This window comes from Panthera pardus, unplaced genomic scaffold (assembly GCF_024362965.1).
Source record: "Panthera pardus isolate Hobbes unplaced genomic scaffold, ASM2436296v1 HiC_scaffold_22, whole genome shotgun sequence".
NCBI lineage: Eukaryota > Metazoa > Chordata > Mammalia > Carnivora > Felidae > Panthera > Panthera pardus.
In genome coordinates, this window is record NW_026526788.1 from 45416933 (window position 1) to 45431482 (window position 14550).

Sequence of the window (14550 nt, forward strand, 5' to 3'; positions counted from 1 at the left end):
TAAAATGTCTCAGGTCACAAATGTCCGCCTCACAGAGCTGGTATGTAGCTTGCTGCATGTAAGACTCCCCATGTGAGTTCCACAACACACAAACTGGTCTATACTCTGTTCAAGAAGACCCATCCACTGGTCATGTTCTTGGATGTCACAGCAATACATCAAACTGCTCTGAAAGTTTCTAAACGTTCACTCTCAATTTCTAGGAATGTATCTTATGGTAGATAATAAACATCCACAGATTGGTGCTGGTCCAAGACCACACTCTGAGTAGGTCTGGTGGGCAAAATTTCTGAAAAGAGTAGAAAGGGTATCGGTAAGAACATTTGACAGTTCAAGGTTCTGTGGGAAGCCAATAAAGAAACAATGGATGTATTTTCTATTTTTGAATTACTCCATCAAATCTAAGCATCCTTAATTGTAAAATGCATCATTATTTTATGTACCACTAAGAAAAACACTGTCAATTAAACTGACAGATGGCTTATTATAAAACCCATTCTGAGTTTAAAGAAGGTATAAGGTGGGAGAAAACAGTGCTCCTTAGAAACATGAACTATAATATTTACAGTTTTTATAGTTTCTACAAGGAATATAAAATAAGGACAAATATAAACAAATTATTTAAGAAACTATGATGGGGAATATATAAAAGAAAATTATACTAACATTTTCTGCTAAAAGGCTCAAACAACATTAGTTATGGGAATGGGTAATATCAGACTTACACTACTAAAATTTTCAGCATTGTTTAGCACACCGGGGGGACTCACCAGTTTATATTAATCCACTGAGTTTGCTCTGGAAAACCATCCCTCTTCTCACTCTCAGTCTTATGGCCTGGAGTAGTCCTGACCGGCCTACATAGCCCAGTATCTCCCACAGTGATTAGTTCAGGGAAGGGGCTATAGCTCAGACACAGTGAAAGGCTGGGAGATACTGGCTCAGGTTTCTGACAAAAAGTAATTTCCTCTGTCCTCCAAGGAGCTACTGGGAGAGACCATTTTCCAACCCTCCCACATAATATAGCTTGAGGATAATGAGTTCTGGAACCAAAGTAGCCATTCCGCTGCCCCCGGAGAGAGTCTGGCACTGTTAGGGTTTAAGTGCAGAAGGCCCAAGAGAGCAGAGACTGGACTGTTGTGACAACAACCTAACGCAGAATTTACCTTGCACGGCAAATGCCCGGCAGCCTGTTTTCTCAGGATTGAGGTGTGGCTTTTCACATTCCTTGTGCCCCTGGTAAGAGTCACTCCTAGCCCCTATGCCTGCTAATAAACAGGTGTCTTTCCCTTCACACTCCTGCAGTGCAGGAAAACAATTCAGCGAATCAGTCTTTCTGGCCACAAATCTAAGGTCACATTCCCTAATCAGTTTAATCAACAGTAAAGGTAATAGTATAATCAGTATGTGTCTAATTCTTGTGTCTATCTCTCAGCTGGTTCCAAATTTAGAGGAAAGCAATGAATTGTCAATGATTGACCCAAACCCAGCAATATTATTATCCTTATTTCACATATGAAAAAACTGGGTTTCAGAGAAGATGAGCAATTTGCACAAAGTCACCAAAATCTCAAGTGTGAGGCAAAACTGGCAGTCAAAGCTAGGGACCGCTCATTAAAATTCTGAAGTCTACATTTTTTCCAACGTGCTCATGTGCATGTATTTTCTGTTCATTAAAAACAGGCATACTTCACTGACATTATTTAACAGGATTTTAAAAGCTGTATGTGTGGGTAGAGGAAAAGCAAAGAGACATGAACTTGCAATCATTGTGCACCTGCTGTGTTCCCAACAATGCTCCATGCCACTAATCTGCATTATGTACTTTAATCATCACAACCCCCTCCCAGAATCTGCACCACTTGATTGAGAAGCAGGTACCCAAAGTTCACATGCCTTCTCTTCACTGAGTTCTCTTGAGGGCCAAATCATAGTCTTCAGGTACTAGAAGGCTGTTAAAAGTAGTAGAGTGTTTACTAATAGCATCAAGTTATCTGTTTAATGTCACTTACTGGAAAGTTCTTTTCGATGGCACAGAACACAACATCCACACAGAGGAACACCCCCGTCCGGCCCACGCCAGCACTGCAGTGAACAAGGACAGGTCCTGTAAGGTGGCTCTTCCTCACATAACGTACATACTTTATGAAGCCATCTACTGGGGCAGGAGTGCCATGGTCTGGCCAGTTGGTGAACTGCAAGTGTTTTATAAAGTGACTAGTTCCTGTCTGTTGAGAGAGGAGACAGGGAGGAGAAAGAAGGGGAAGAGAGAGATTTATCAACTTCTTGTGTTAAGGATCTCAATTCCATTTCCAATATAAGAAGAAGAAGAAGAAGAAGAAGAAGAAGAAGAAGAAGAAGAAGAAGAAGAAGAAGAAGAAGAAGAAGAAGGAGAAGAAGAATGGCTCTATGGTCATACAGTAATGCAAATAAGAATACCAATAGGTAGCATGAATTAATAACCACTTTTGGGGGTACCTGGGTGGCTCAGTTGGTTGAGCACCTGACTCTTGATTTTGGATCAGATCATGATCTCATGATTAGTGAGTTCAAGCCCCACATCAGGCTCCCTGCTGGCAGTGTGGAGCCTGCCCCTCCCCCACTTTGCATGAGTGCACACACCCTCTTTCTCTCTAAATAAATAAATAAATAAGTAAGTAAATAATTTTTAAAAAAGAATTAAGCACTGATGACGTGCCAGGTACTATGCTAGAGACTTCACATGCACTCTTTCATTTAATCCTCACATCAACTCTGGGAGGTAGGTACTGTTTTATCCCCATTTTACAGATGAAACTATAAGGATCAGGGTAATGGAGAGATGTACGCTAGGTCAGAAATCTCCTATGTCTAGAGCTTGGACTATAATGTAGGCTTCCTGAATTCAAATCAACCATCTTTCTTCTGGACCATGGTTGTGCAGAAAAACCCAGAATCCAAAAACCAAGAATGGGCTAACACATTAGGAAAAGCATTCTATGTTAGCTTGAATGTTTATGATACAAAATTTAATGAAAACAGCTGGGTGCTGCAAAGTTGCTTGACCAGGGACGCACCTATCTCTTCTGGTGATGAGGACAGGGTAGGTGGTGACCAGGCAAGTGGGCTGTGCCCCCACCCTTATGCTGAGCCCTCTGGCAGCACAGGCATGAAACTCCTCAGGGTCGACTACTAAACACTTCCAGTTGACCCATTATCCTTTCCAAAAGGATGGCGCTTTCCCAGTGTCAAGCCCTTCATTTTGCTTCTCTGGGCACCCCTGCAGGGAAACTGAGGATGGGTTTCTTCCTCCTCCCTTGCTTTTCCCTAATGCAGCCCTTTATCCTGAGTTCCAAATAGAAATAAGTTTTCCTAAGTCCCAAATAGAAATCATTGGTTTAAATCATTGGTACGTGAAATTGAATGATGAAAACAATACTGAAAATCTTGTGAAGGCACCAGAGTGAGGATAGCTTTACCACATATGTCAGGAGTTAAATCTCTCCTGCCACCGTTGACCGCTAAGAATCTGCACAAAGGCGGACTTCACCACTTTCCTGACCTAATCACTTAGACAGAAACCGTGATGCAGATTCTTCAAACACGAACCCCATGGTTCTGGAGCCTGTGGGCCTCAGCTCAAAGGCCACCACTGCTTGGACCCAAGCATTTGAGTTCCTGCAGACAGATAATTCCTCTGTGCCTTTCACCTGCCTATACTCTCTAAGCATACTGGCTTTCCCCTGCCATAAAATGTACCTCACACATCATTTGGAACTTCCTTCCCCACTAGACCATTAAGTGTTCTAAGAGCTGATAATGTGTGTGTGTGTGTTTTCTGTCTCCAGCACCTGGCACAACACCTGGTAACAACAGGAGGGAATCCACAAGTATTAGGGGAGTGAGGGTTGAAGCGAATCCCCTCAACCTTAGTGCACAGACCAAGCACAGTGCCTAGCACACAGCCAGCAAGTAATCCATCAGTGTCAGCCATCATTCTTGGCCTCCCTGGTCACAACTATGCTCTAATCCTCCTCACTTTTCCCTCTCACCCTACTCCTGTATCTCATCAACTTCTCCCTTCCTACTCAGGTGCCCCATCCCACCGTAAACTTTTTGAAACCTTCATCATTTCCCTTAATGCTTTGTCCATTTCTTTCCTTGCCTCCCACAGCCCTTCACTCTCTGCAGCCCCCTCACCGAGGCCACCTATTCTCCCATTCTCCAGGTCCCACAGAGCCTAGAGATCAGGTCGCATACTCCTTGCTGCCCACTCCTATTTCCAATTCATCATTCCTTCTTGTGTAAATACCCCTCTTCCTTTTGAGTTTCATACCTCTTAGCTTTATCTTCTCATTGCTATTACCCAGTGGCTTTAGCCTCTGGTCAATTTGCTACGTTCACCAAAGTTCCTGACCTTCTCTTTGCCACAGACTCTGACATCATCTAGGGCAAATCCAGGGTCTCTACAGCCCAACAGACACTCTAACCTCACAGCGTTTGTATTTCTCTCTTGTAGAGGAGACCACTTGTTTCTTCTGGTCCTCACAGTGATGGTCACTCCTTGAACTTATTATCACCTATAATCATGTCCAGTATCAAAAATCTTCCCTCCAACAACAATGTGACCAAATGGAGCTCTCCTGTCCTTTATGCCCTCCATCTACTCCTAGTTGACCTGCTCCTGATTCCATTTGTCTCCCTAAGTTTAGACTTCATGGCTGATTATCTGAATCATTCTCTTACCAAACTGTTAACTCCTTTCATCCTTTGAATTTTACCACACATAGTGGACAACACCTCACCCTGGGTCAGCCCCTTAACCTGTGTTCAGGAATCTCATAGTTAGGCTGCTGGGAAGGAAATAATTTCATAGATGCACATTTTATTGCTACTGAAAATTTACTGGTTCCTACTTCATCATCTCCAGCAACCCTTTTCCTAGTCATTGTTTGGCCTCCAATCAACTTCTTTGATCCTCTTGTCACGCTTCCTGTTTAACTCCCATCTCTTTCATTCCTGTTGAACACATGTATCACTTTCCTGCTAATCAAATCCACTTATACCAATGCTCCTATAAACCATTCTATTAAAGCAAGAACTCTATGAGTTATTCTAGATCAACACTTCCCACTAGAACTTTCTACAATGATGCAAATGTTCTAAATCTGTGTGACCCAATATGGCAGCCATTAGTAACATGTGACTAAACATTAGAAATGCAGCTGTTGCAAGTGAAATATTGAATTTGTTGTTTCATATAAATTTTAATGATTTGAATTTAAGCTTAAATAGCCACATATGGCTTCTGTATTGGATAACTTAACTTCTGACCACTCCTTCTGTCACTTATAAGTCATAAATCACATATAAGTCTGCCAATTTTATATGAAAAACACCAGTCTCTGCTTTTCATCTCCGTGCCAACTGCCCTGCTTGATCATGATACCTTCTGACTAAAATTCTTCAATGTCTCCCAATTATCTTCATAATAAAGTTTGTGCTCCTTAGCCAAACTCCAAGATACTTCATGTTATGACTGGTCCCTGCTTACCTTCTAGAGCCTCATCTCACCTCTCACTTTTCCCTGAGTTAAACTGTTAAACTTTTACATTCCCTAAACACTTAACTACTTACATTTCTCCATACACACCGCATTTCATATCTTGATTACCGACTTCTTATTTACATCTTTCTTGTTTGGGTAGTTCTCAATCCAGATGTTCCCTCCTCCAGTAAACCTTACCCCGAACCCTAAGTAAAGCTAAGTACTTCCCTTCCAGGCCCCAAAGCATTCCATACAGATCTCAGGATTACCACAGACCACAGTAACTAGGAGTATCAGTAAGGATACCTGAATCTCCACTACTTGGTAAGGTAGTGATAGTGCCTGGCACAGTGGTTAGCAATATACCTGAAAGACTCAATACATATGTCACACTAGGCAGGAGCAGCCAAAGTGCATCCCAGGATTAGGCAACTTCCAATACTGATGCTCCCTGTCCCATCTTCCCTGTTTAGGTTTTTCATCTCTCCAGTCAGAGTTTGGTGTCTTGGTTTCTAGCACCAGGGAGCAGTAAAAACAAGTTACTCAAAAAAGTACCCCCAGTCTGTAACACAACCTTATCCTAACTTCTCCTCCTGATATGTGGCTTATCTAATGAAATATACATCTAATACTGATTTTTTTTAAAACTTACAGACTTCCTCACAACTTGAAATATTCGGATGATGAAACATTGAAGTATCTGGTAGTTCTCCATGAAGATACGACAGTTTTTCAATTCCAAAGGCTTCTTCATAGAAATGGGCCAGTAATGGTGGCATTTGACAACGCCACCTTCTATCTCTTTGGTTATCATGACAATAACATTAGAGTTATTTTCTAAAACCATTTGCCAGAAGTCATCTGTGGTACTTGGCAGTGGTCCTTGAGCAGCAATATAAAAATACTCTTCTCCAGAATTCATTATTCTAATATAACTAGCATTGATGTAGTCTTTGTTTTCTCCAAGAGGAACACGTGTTGAATCATCTATCATAAAAACAGAAATATCTGGTAGATGACAGAAAAGTAGGAGATACAATACACCCTGGATTCATGAAAGTATTTCACACTGGTAAATTCATTCATCTCTTTGACAAGCAGAGAAGATGGCATAAGAGTGTCATTTCAAGAGTTACAGGAGTCCATGCATTTAAGTTCTTCCCTCCCCCAAACATAGTGGCATGACCTACAAAATACACAATGAGTGTTTTTTGTTTTCATCTGTTTCTACTAAATAGAGAAGGTTGCCATCGGTATCCAGACACTTTGAGAGATTTCTGTTAGATATGGCACAGGTGGGCGCCTGGGTGGCGCAGTCGGTTAAGTGTCCGACTTCAGCCAGGTCACGATCTCGAGGTCCGTGAGTTCCAGCCCCGCGTCAGGCTCTGGGCTGATGGCTCGGAGCCTGGAGCCTGTTTCCGATTCTGTGTCTCCCTCTCTCTGTGACCCTCCCCCGTTCATGCTCTGTCTCTCTCTGTCTCAAAAATAAACGTTTAAAAAAAAAATTAAAAAAAAAAAATATGGCACAGGTATGATTAGGCCAAGGGAGTTACCTAACTCCCTTGAACTGAATACAGCCAAGGAGGAGCCCTCTGAGGGGGCAAGGGAATGCCATTCTCTATAAATCCAGACAAGCTGCAAGCCCAGAGCAGTAGGGACCAGGATTAAAAAAAAAAAAAAATGACTGTGATAGTTGATCAGATCCAAACCCTAGGATTAATGGAATTCTACCAATGCCCCAACTACATGATAGTCAACTTTTATGTCCATCCTCAGCATTCACTGGGTGAAACAGTATGTAATCAAAGCAAAGGTATTATGGCAAAATGATGTTATGAAGGGGATTTGCTCCAAGTAACATGGGACTCATGAAACATGAACTATTGCAACAAATATGAAAGAGGAAGCCAATTACTTGGCCTACTCACAAACTCCATTGGCCCCAGAGCTCTTTCTTCATTTTACATAGACATCTGGACCTCTGGCTCAACCACTGCTCCCACACAGACAATAAATGCCCTCAGCAAAGGACAGACCTTCCCTGCCAGGCAGTGGTCTCACCAAGAGCCCCTCCCTATTACTCAGAGTCCTGTGGGCCACTTATCTGGCAAATAGGGTATGACTGAGATAACTAAACAGGGCCTTACACAAGTTCTGATAGAACCCTTTTCAAATTCCAACATAGCAAACACAAACTTTCCCTTGTAAATATGAATAAATAGGAAAAACAATCACTAGATATATGAAGAAGGCTAGTACTTCACAAAAGGATACAATTTTTAAAAATCATAGCAAAGGTTTTCCTTCCTATAAGAGGGAAGAATACTTTAAAAGCTATTTTCATTTAAAATGAAATACAAAAAAGTTAGAGAGGGAGGGAGCCAAACCATAAGAGACTCTTAAAACCTGAGAACAAAATGAGGGTTGATGGGGGTTGGGAGGGATGGGAGGGTGGGTGATGAGTATTGAGGAGGGCACCTTTTGGCATGAGCACTGTGTGTTGTACGGAAACCAATTTGACAATAAATTTCATATTAAAAAAAATAAAAAATAAAATGAAATATGAGAACATTATTTTATTATTTAAAAAGAATAACATGTTTATTGACATGTTATTAAATTATAAAGGAGGTAACAAAAGCAAAAGGTCTTCCTCATATATGAACATATATACTAATACATTATATTACTTTATATAAACATATAAGAAGAAGAAGAAGAAGAAGAAGAAGCCTGGCAAGTATTCACCAAAATACTAGTAGTGGCTATTTTATTACCTAATTGTTTATAGTGAACTTGTACTACTTTATAGTAGAAAAGTATTTTATTTTTAAAAGGGAGATTAAATGTGTGAAAATCAAACAATCTAAACTAATAAAAGCTTGCCTTCAGATAAAACCACAATTACTCAATTAAAACCTCTAAAGTGAGAAGTGAATAGAAAAACAAATTAGTGATTTAGAAAATTGGCTTAGAGATTTCCCCTTGAACTCAGAAAAAAAAGATGAAAACAATGATAATAATGAGTAAAATGTTAGGGAGTACAGAGCATATAAAGAAAATACATAAAAGGAATTTCAGAAGCAAAACTATGGAATACACAGTAGTAAGGAAATAGCTCAAGTGATCACAGGAGGAATGTTCCTCTAAGAGAAGAGACAGTTGTAGAATTTAGTGCTAACATGCACCCAGGCCCAAGCAGCATGTATGTATTCTGCATGTATCACCTCATCTGAACTTCAAAACGATCCTTTGAATGAGGTATATTATGCATGCTTTTCAGATGAGACACTTTTACTCAAAGTGGCTAAGTAATTTGTTCCCTATTATGCAGCAGTTCTTCTAGATTCCACAGTCTCCACAAGTAACTCTATGATCTGCTGGCCCTCAAGGAAGACTCAAGGAAAGACCACTTCAAATGCCAGACATTACTGAAGACAGCCACTAAGACCTCAAGACTAGCGGAGCATAACGTCACAGAGATAGGAAGCAAAACTTCGCTACTGGATCACTAGAGGTCTTAGTGAGCTGTGCCACTCCCATTTCCAGTTCTCAGTTCCTGAATCCTGGCTGTGGCAGAAACATATACTGGATGCTAATTTGGAGCACATATGACCTCCAAGAGAACACTGCCCCAGCCCTTTAAGGTACCGCCACCTAGCTGGCACTGTAACTGAGTCTTCAAAAAGCCATGTCACTGTTCTATCAACCCAGCCGCTGTAGGAGGATGAGGAATATGTTAAGACCAGTGAATTCCATGAGCACGAGTCCACTGCCACAAATCATTTGCCTCAAGGTGAGCTCCTTGGTCAGAGGCAATGCTGTGTGGACTATCATGACGTTAGCTAAAGCATTCTGTGGGTCTCTGCAGGGTAGATTTGGTAGAAGTTCTGCAGGCAAAGAAGGCAAATCCATACACAATATCTATTCTGTAAAAAAACAAACAAAAAAAGGCACTGAAAAAAGCACCGTTCCTTCTGTGATAGAAGTAGTTCAATGTAATCAACGTGCTGTCAGGTATCTGGCTGAACAACCTGGGAAACAGTGCCATATTGGGGCCTCACTGTTGATCTCTACAGCTGACAGATTGGGCACTCAGCACGGGCCACAGCAAGGTTGACCTTGGTGACTAGAAGTTAATGTTGCTGAGCCTATTCATAACTTCTATTCTTGCCAGAACATCCACTTTGTTCATGAATCCACTGGGTAATGCACGGGTGACCGGGAAAGTGACTGGTATGCACAGAATGAGTCATTCTATCCACCTGATTATTAAATCCTCTCCTTAAGTCACCCTTCAGTGAACATTCACATACAACACAAATATCTTCATTATTTTTGCCCATCCCAAGAGGTCTAGCCACATACCTCTTCCTCAAGAACTCCTTGTAACCAACTATCCAATCATGTTCCTTCCAAGTCCCTGACCATCCAGCTAAGCCATGGGCCACAGCGCCTGAACTGGTACAGATTTGTACCTATGGCCATTGCTCCTTCCAAGCAAAACGGACAACCACGTATACTGCCCAAAGTTCTACCAACGGAGAGGATTTCCCTTCACCACTGTCCTTCAGGGATGTGCCCTCCAAAAAGTCTGTAGTGTTGCTGCTGTCTACTTCTAGGTGGTACGTGCATATGGTGCAGAACCATCTGTAAAGAACATCCCAATTTTCTCTTCCTCAGTCAACTAATCATAGGGAACTCCTCATGAGGTCACAGATGCAGGCTGCAAGAGAGGAGGTAAAGGAAAGAAGACCATGGACAGTTTGGTCCCTTCATCTAACTTACTTGTGCCTTCAAGGCCGGCTCAAACCCAACCTTGTATCTACAACTTCCATTTGATGATGGAGTGCTGCTTTGCACGCTCTACTTTCTGGTTTGATGGCCTATAGTTGAGTGTCCAGTCTCTACTAATACCTCATAGCAGGCAAAACTGTTCCTTAAAAGGTGAGTGGTTATACACAGAGATTGGCAGGGCTTTTCTAAAAGCCCATGACCTGGGCTCTGATTCAGCCATAGGGGCCCACCAAAGGCTCAAAACAGTACCCCTAGCTTCCACTGACATTGCATCTGCTGGATCAACTGAGCAACTTGTACAGCAGCCTGGACTTGTAGAACTTGCACTTGTCCTGGGCCCCACTCAAAACCCATATTAGTAAAGGAGCCAGGGTAGCACACTGAAATGAGGAATATACTGTCTCCAAAGTCCGAAGAGGTTCATGAGGCATTCTACCTCTTTGGGCTATAGGAGAGGCCAGATGCAACATATCACCCTTCTCCTTAGAAGGGAATATTTTTATATTCCCCACACCACTGGACCTCTAGAAATTTCAAAGAGGTCGAATTTTTGTTAGATTCATTTTCCACCCTGTGACACACAAATGTCTTACTGGTAAATCTGGAGTAGTTAATTGCTACTCCTTATTCCCTAGATTCAATCAGCATAATGTCATCAATATAATGGACCAGTATAATGTCTTAAGTAAGGGAAAGGTAATCAAAATCCTTGGGAACTATGACATAGGGCTGGAGAACTGATCTATTCCTGAGATAGGGCATTGGATGTGTATTGCTGGCCATGTCAGCTGAAAGCAAACTGCTCCTGGTGGGGGTACTAACAGATATGGAGAAAAAGCACTTGCCAGATCAACAGGTATACACTAGGTACCAGGGTATGTAATAATTTTCTAAAGCAATCAAATCACACCTGGTACAATGGTTGCAGTTATAGTCACCACCTGCTTAAGCTTATAATAATCCACTGTCATTCCCCAAGATCCACTTGTTTTCTGCACAGGTCAAATAAGTAAGATGAATGGGGATGTGGTGGGAATCACCACCCCTGCACCTTTTAAATTCTTAATGGTGGCACTAATCTCTCTGTGCTCTCTCAAGAACACAGCATTGCTTTTAGTTTACTATCTTCCTAAACAGAAGCAGATCTACAGGCTTCCATTTGGCCTCTTCCACTATAACTGGCCTCACTCCACAGGTAGGGATTCTGCCAGTTGCTGAGTACGCCTGTTCCAAGTATGCATTCCAGAACTTCAGAAATAACCACAGTGGTTCAGAACACACCGAACCCACTAGGAAATGGACCCAAGTAAAACTCCGTTGCTTATCTGACCTCCATAAGTACCCCTCTTCCTGGTGGGCCAGGGTGGCACTTTTGGTCTCCTGGAATTAGTGTCAGATTAGTGCCAGCGTCAGTAGTACTGGCAAACAAGACTCTTCCGCATTTAGGGGTTTGATGTGCCTATCTTTACCAGGACTTTGCCATATGTTCTCAGTTTTTCAGAATCCCATTCTTTCTCAAATTCTATGCCCTCACGTTAATTCCACCCTGCAAAGTATGGAATTCAAATTGCAAAGTAAGTCAGCCATTCATAGGATGAGACTCAGGGTTTGATTTTCAACATTCTGAGCTCCATGGCTACAGGAGATAAGGGTTTCTTTCAGGGAAAACATGAACACTTTTAAGTCATTTATGTGATGCTTGAGCTGGAAATTCAAATCCCTGAGATCATCCTTTTTTTCCCCTACTTGGCATAGCACAATTAGAAACAACCAGCCAATCTCATTATATTTGTTAGTTGACAAAAATGTTCTAAGGTATAAAATACACAGTCATCCAGACCTTGCTTCTTATAAGTATTTGTAAAGGAAAAGCCAATGGTGAGATTTTATTTATCTCTGTTACTATTATTACACCATGGATTATCACTGTTCTCTTTACTACTAGAAATAGAGTCATTAGTGCCTTTAAATTTTATCAGAGTAGGAAACCAATTCATAAAACTCATCCTTAAGATTCTGTTCCTCTAGAATCATTCTTGGTACCAAAATTTATATTAGTCAGTGTTCTCCAGAAAAACAGAATTGATAGGCCATACACACACACACACACACACACACACACACACACACACACATATATATATATATATACAGTAGACAGATTTATTTTAAGGAACTGGCTCACACAACTGTGCAGCCAGTCTGAAATTTGCAGGGCAGGCTGTCAGGCTGGAGATCCGAAGAACAGCTGATGTTACAGTCTTGAGTCCAGAGGCAATCCGGAGGCAAAATGGCTTCTTCCTTGGGGAACTTCAATCATTTTTTCTTAAGGCCTTCAACTGATTGGATGAAGCTCATCCATATTAGAGAGGATGATCTGAATTTCTTAAAGCCCAGTGATCTAAGTCTTAATTACATCTAAAAATACTTTTACAACAACATCTAGACTCATGTTTGGACAAATATCTGGGTAGTGTGGCCTAGCCAAGTTGACATATAAGATTAAGCAGCACACAAGCTAAAAATTTTAATAGATGATTGGAAGGAGGGAGGTTTTCTTGAAACTTAAATAAGTTCCCTAGAAGACCAAATGAAAGAAAGCAAGAACTGAAACTAGGTGGGGGGGGGGGGGGGGGGGGGAGGAAGTATATGCAAAACTACCAAGAGGCAAAAGTAAAGAGGTAATTAGGAAAAAGATGAAAGCCTTGGAAAAAAGATCCAAGAAACCAACCCTACAAATCATAGGAGCTCCAGAAAAAGAAAAACAGATTAGAGAGAGGAAGACCAATTACTAAATAACTGAAGAAACTCTCCTAGAGCTAAAGGAAGACTGAGTCTTCAGATTAAAAGGTTCTATGAATTCTACATAAGACCAATGAAATGAAACATACATGGTAACATTTCTGAATTCCAGGAAAAAATTAAAATGCCATAAGGTTTATGATTAAAAGAATATGTTTCTTACAGAATAAAGCCAGGTCGCCTGGGTGACTCAGTCAGTTAAGCGTCTGACTTTGTCTCAGGTCATGATCTCACGGTTCGTGGGTTCGAGCCCCATAATGGGCTCTATGCTGATGGCTCAGAACCTGGAGCCTGCTTCAGATTCTGTGTCTTCATCTTTCTCTGCCCCTCCCCGACTTGTTCTCTCTCTCTCTCTCTCTCTCTCTCTCTCTCTCTCTCTCTCTCAAAAATAAATAAACATTAAAAAATTTAGAATAAGGTCACGATACCATCGTATTTATTACCTGAAACACTGGAAGCTGGAGGACAATGAAGTAACACTCTGGAAAACAGTGAGGAGTTTCCTCAAAAAATTAAAAATAGCTCTACCCTATGACCCAGCAATAGCTTGCTTAACTTTATAAGAAACTGTTAAACTCACTTCCATTGTAGCGGATGTAAAGTGTATCTCATGTAAAATGTATCTTATTATAGTTTTAATTTGCATTTTCTTACTGATTAATGATATAAACATCTTTTCACATATTTGTCATCCATACATCTTCTTTCAAGCGGCCACTTAAATATTTTGCTCACTTATTGTTGGGTTATTTGTCCTCCTATCAAGCCATAGAAATTCTTTACATATTCTTCTTTTTTTAATTAAAAACATTTTTTAATGCTTATTTATTTTTGAGAGCAAAAGAGCATGTGAGAGCGAGAGCGAGAGCAAGCAGGGGAAGGTCAGAAAGAGAGGGAGACACAGATCCGAAGCAGGCTCCAGGCTCTAAACTGTCAACAAAGAGCCCAATGCAGGGCTCGAACTCACAGACAAAAGAGATCATGACCTGAACCAAAGTCAGACACTTAACCGAACAGAGCCACCGAGGAGCCCCAATTTCTTTACATATTCTAAACAAAAGCCCTCTGTCAGACAAATGTTTTGAATGTGTTTTCTCCCAGTCCGTTGTTTGCCTTTTCATTTTCATAACAGTACATTGAAAAGCAATATTTGTTTTAAATCAAAGAAGTCTAATTTGTTTTTTTCTTTTGCAATTTGGGGTTTTTGTGTCCTATTAAGAAAAACTCTGCCAAACCCAAGAACACTAAATTTTTCCCAAGTATTCTTCAGAAGTTTTATGGTTTTAATTCATATTAGGCCTATGATCTATTTTGAGTTAATTTTTATGTAAGGTGTGAGATAAGGGTATAGTTCATTTTTAAATATATGAAAATGCAACTGTCCAGAACCATTTGTTGAAATTACCCTTTCCTCATTGCTTGCA

General features: G+C 40.9%; 1 protein-coding gene across 7 annotated transcripts in view; it reads right to left on the bottom strand.

The window, feature by feature from the left end:
- The window catches only part of PTPN20 (protein tyrosine phosphatase non-receptor type 20), a 115110-nt gene that overhangs the window by 8442 nt on the left and 92118 nt on the right, over window positions 1–14550 (bottom strand). For all 7 annotated transcript variants that reach the window (XM_053909682.1, XM_053909684.1, XM_019444858.2 and 4 more), the window contains 2 exons: window positions 6180–6514; window positions 2013–2228 (listed from right to left, as the gene is read on the bottom strand). In XM_053909682.1, the coding sequence (XP_053765657.1) occupies window positions 2013–2228; window positions 6180–6514 (551 nt within the window). The remainder of the gene's footprint in view (window positions 1–2012; window positions 2229–6179; window positions 6515–14550) is intronic.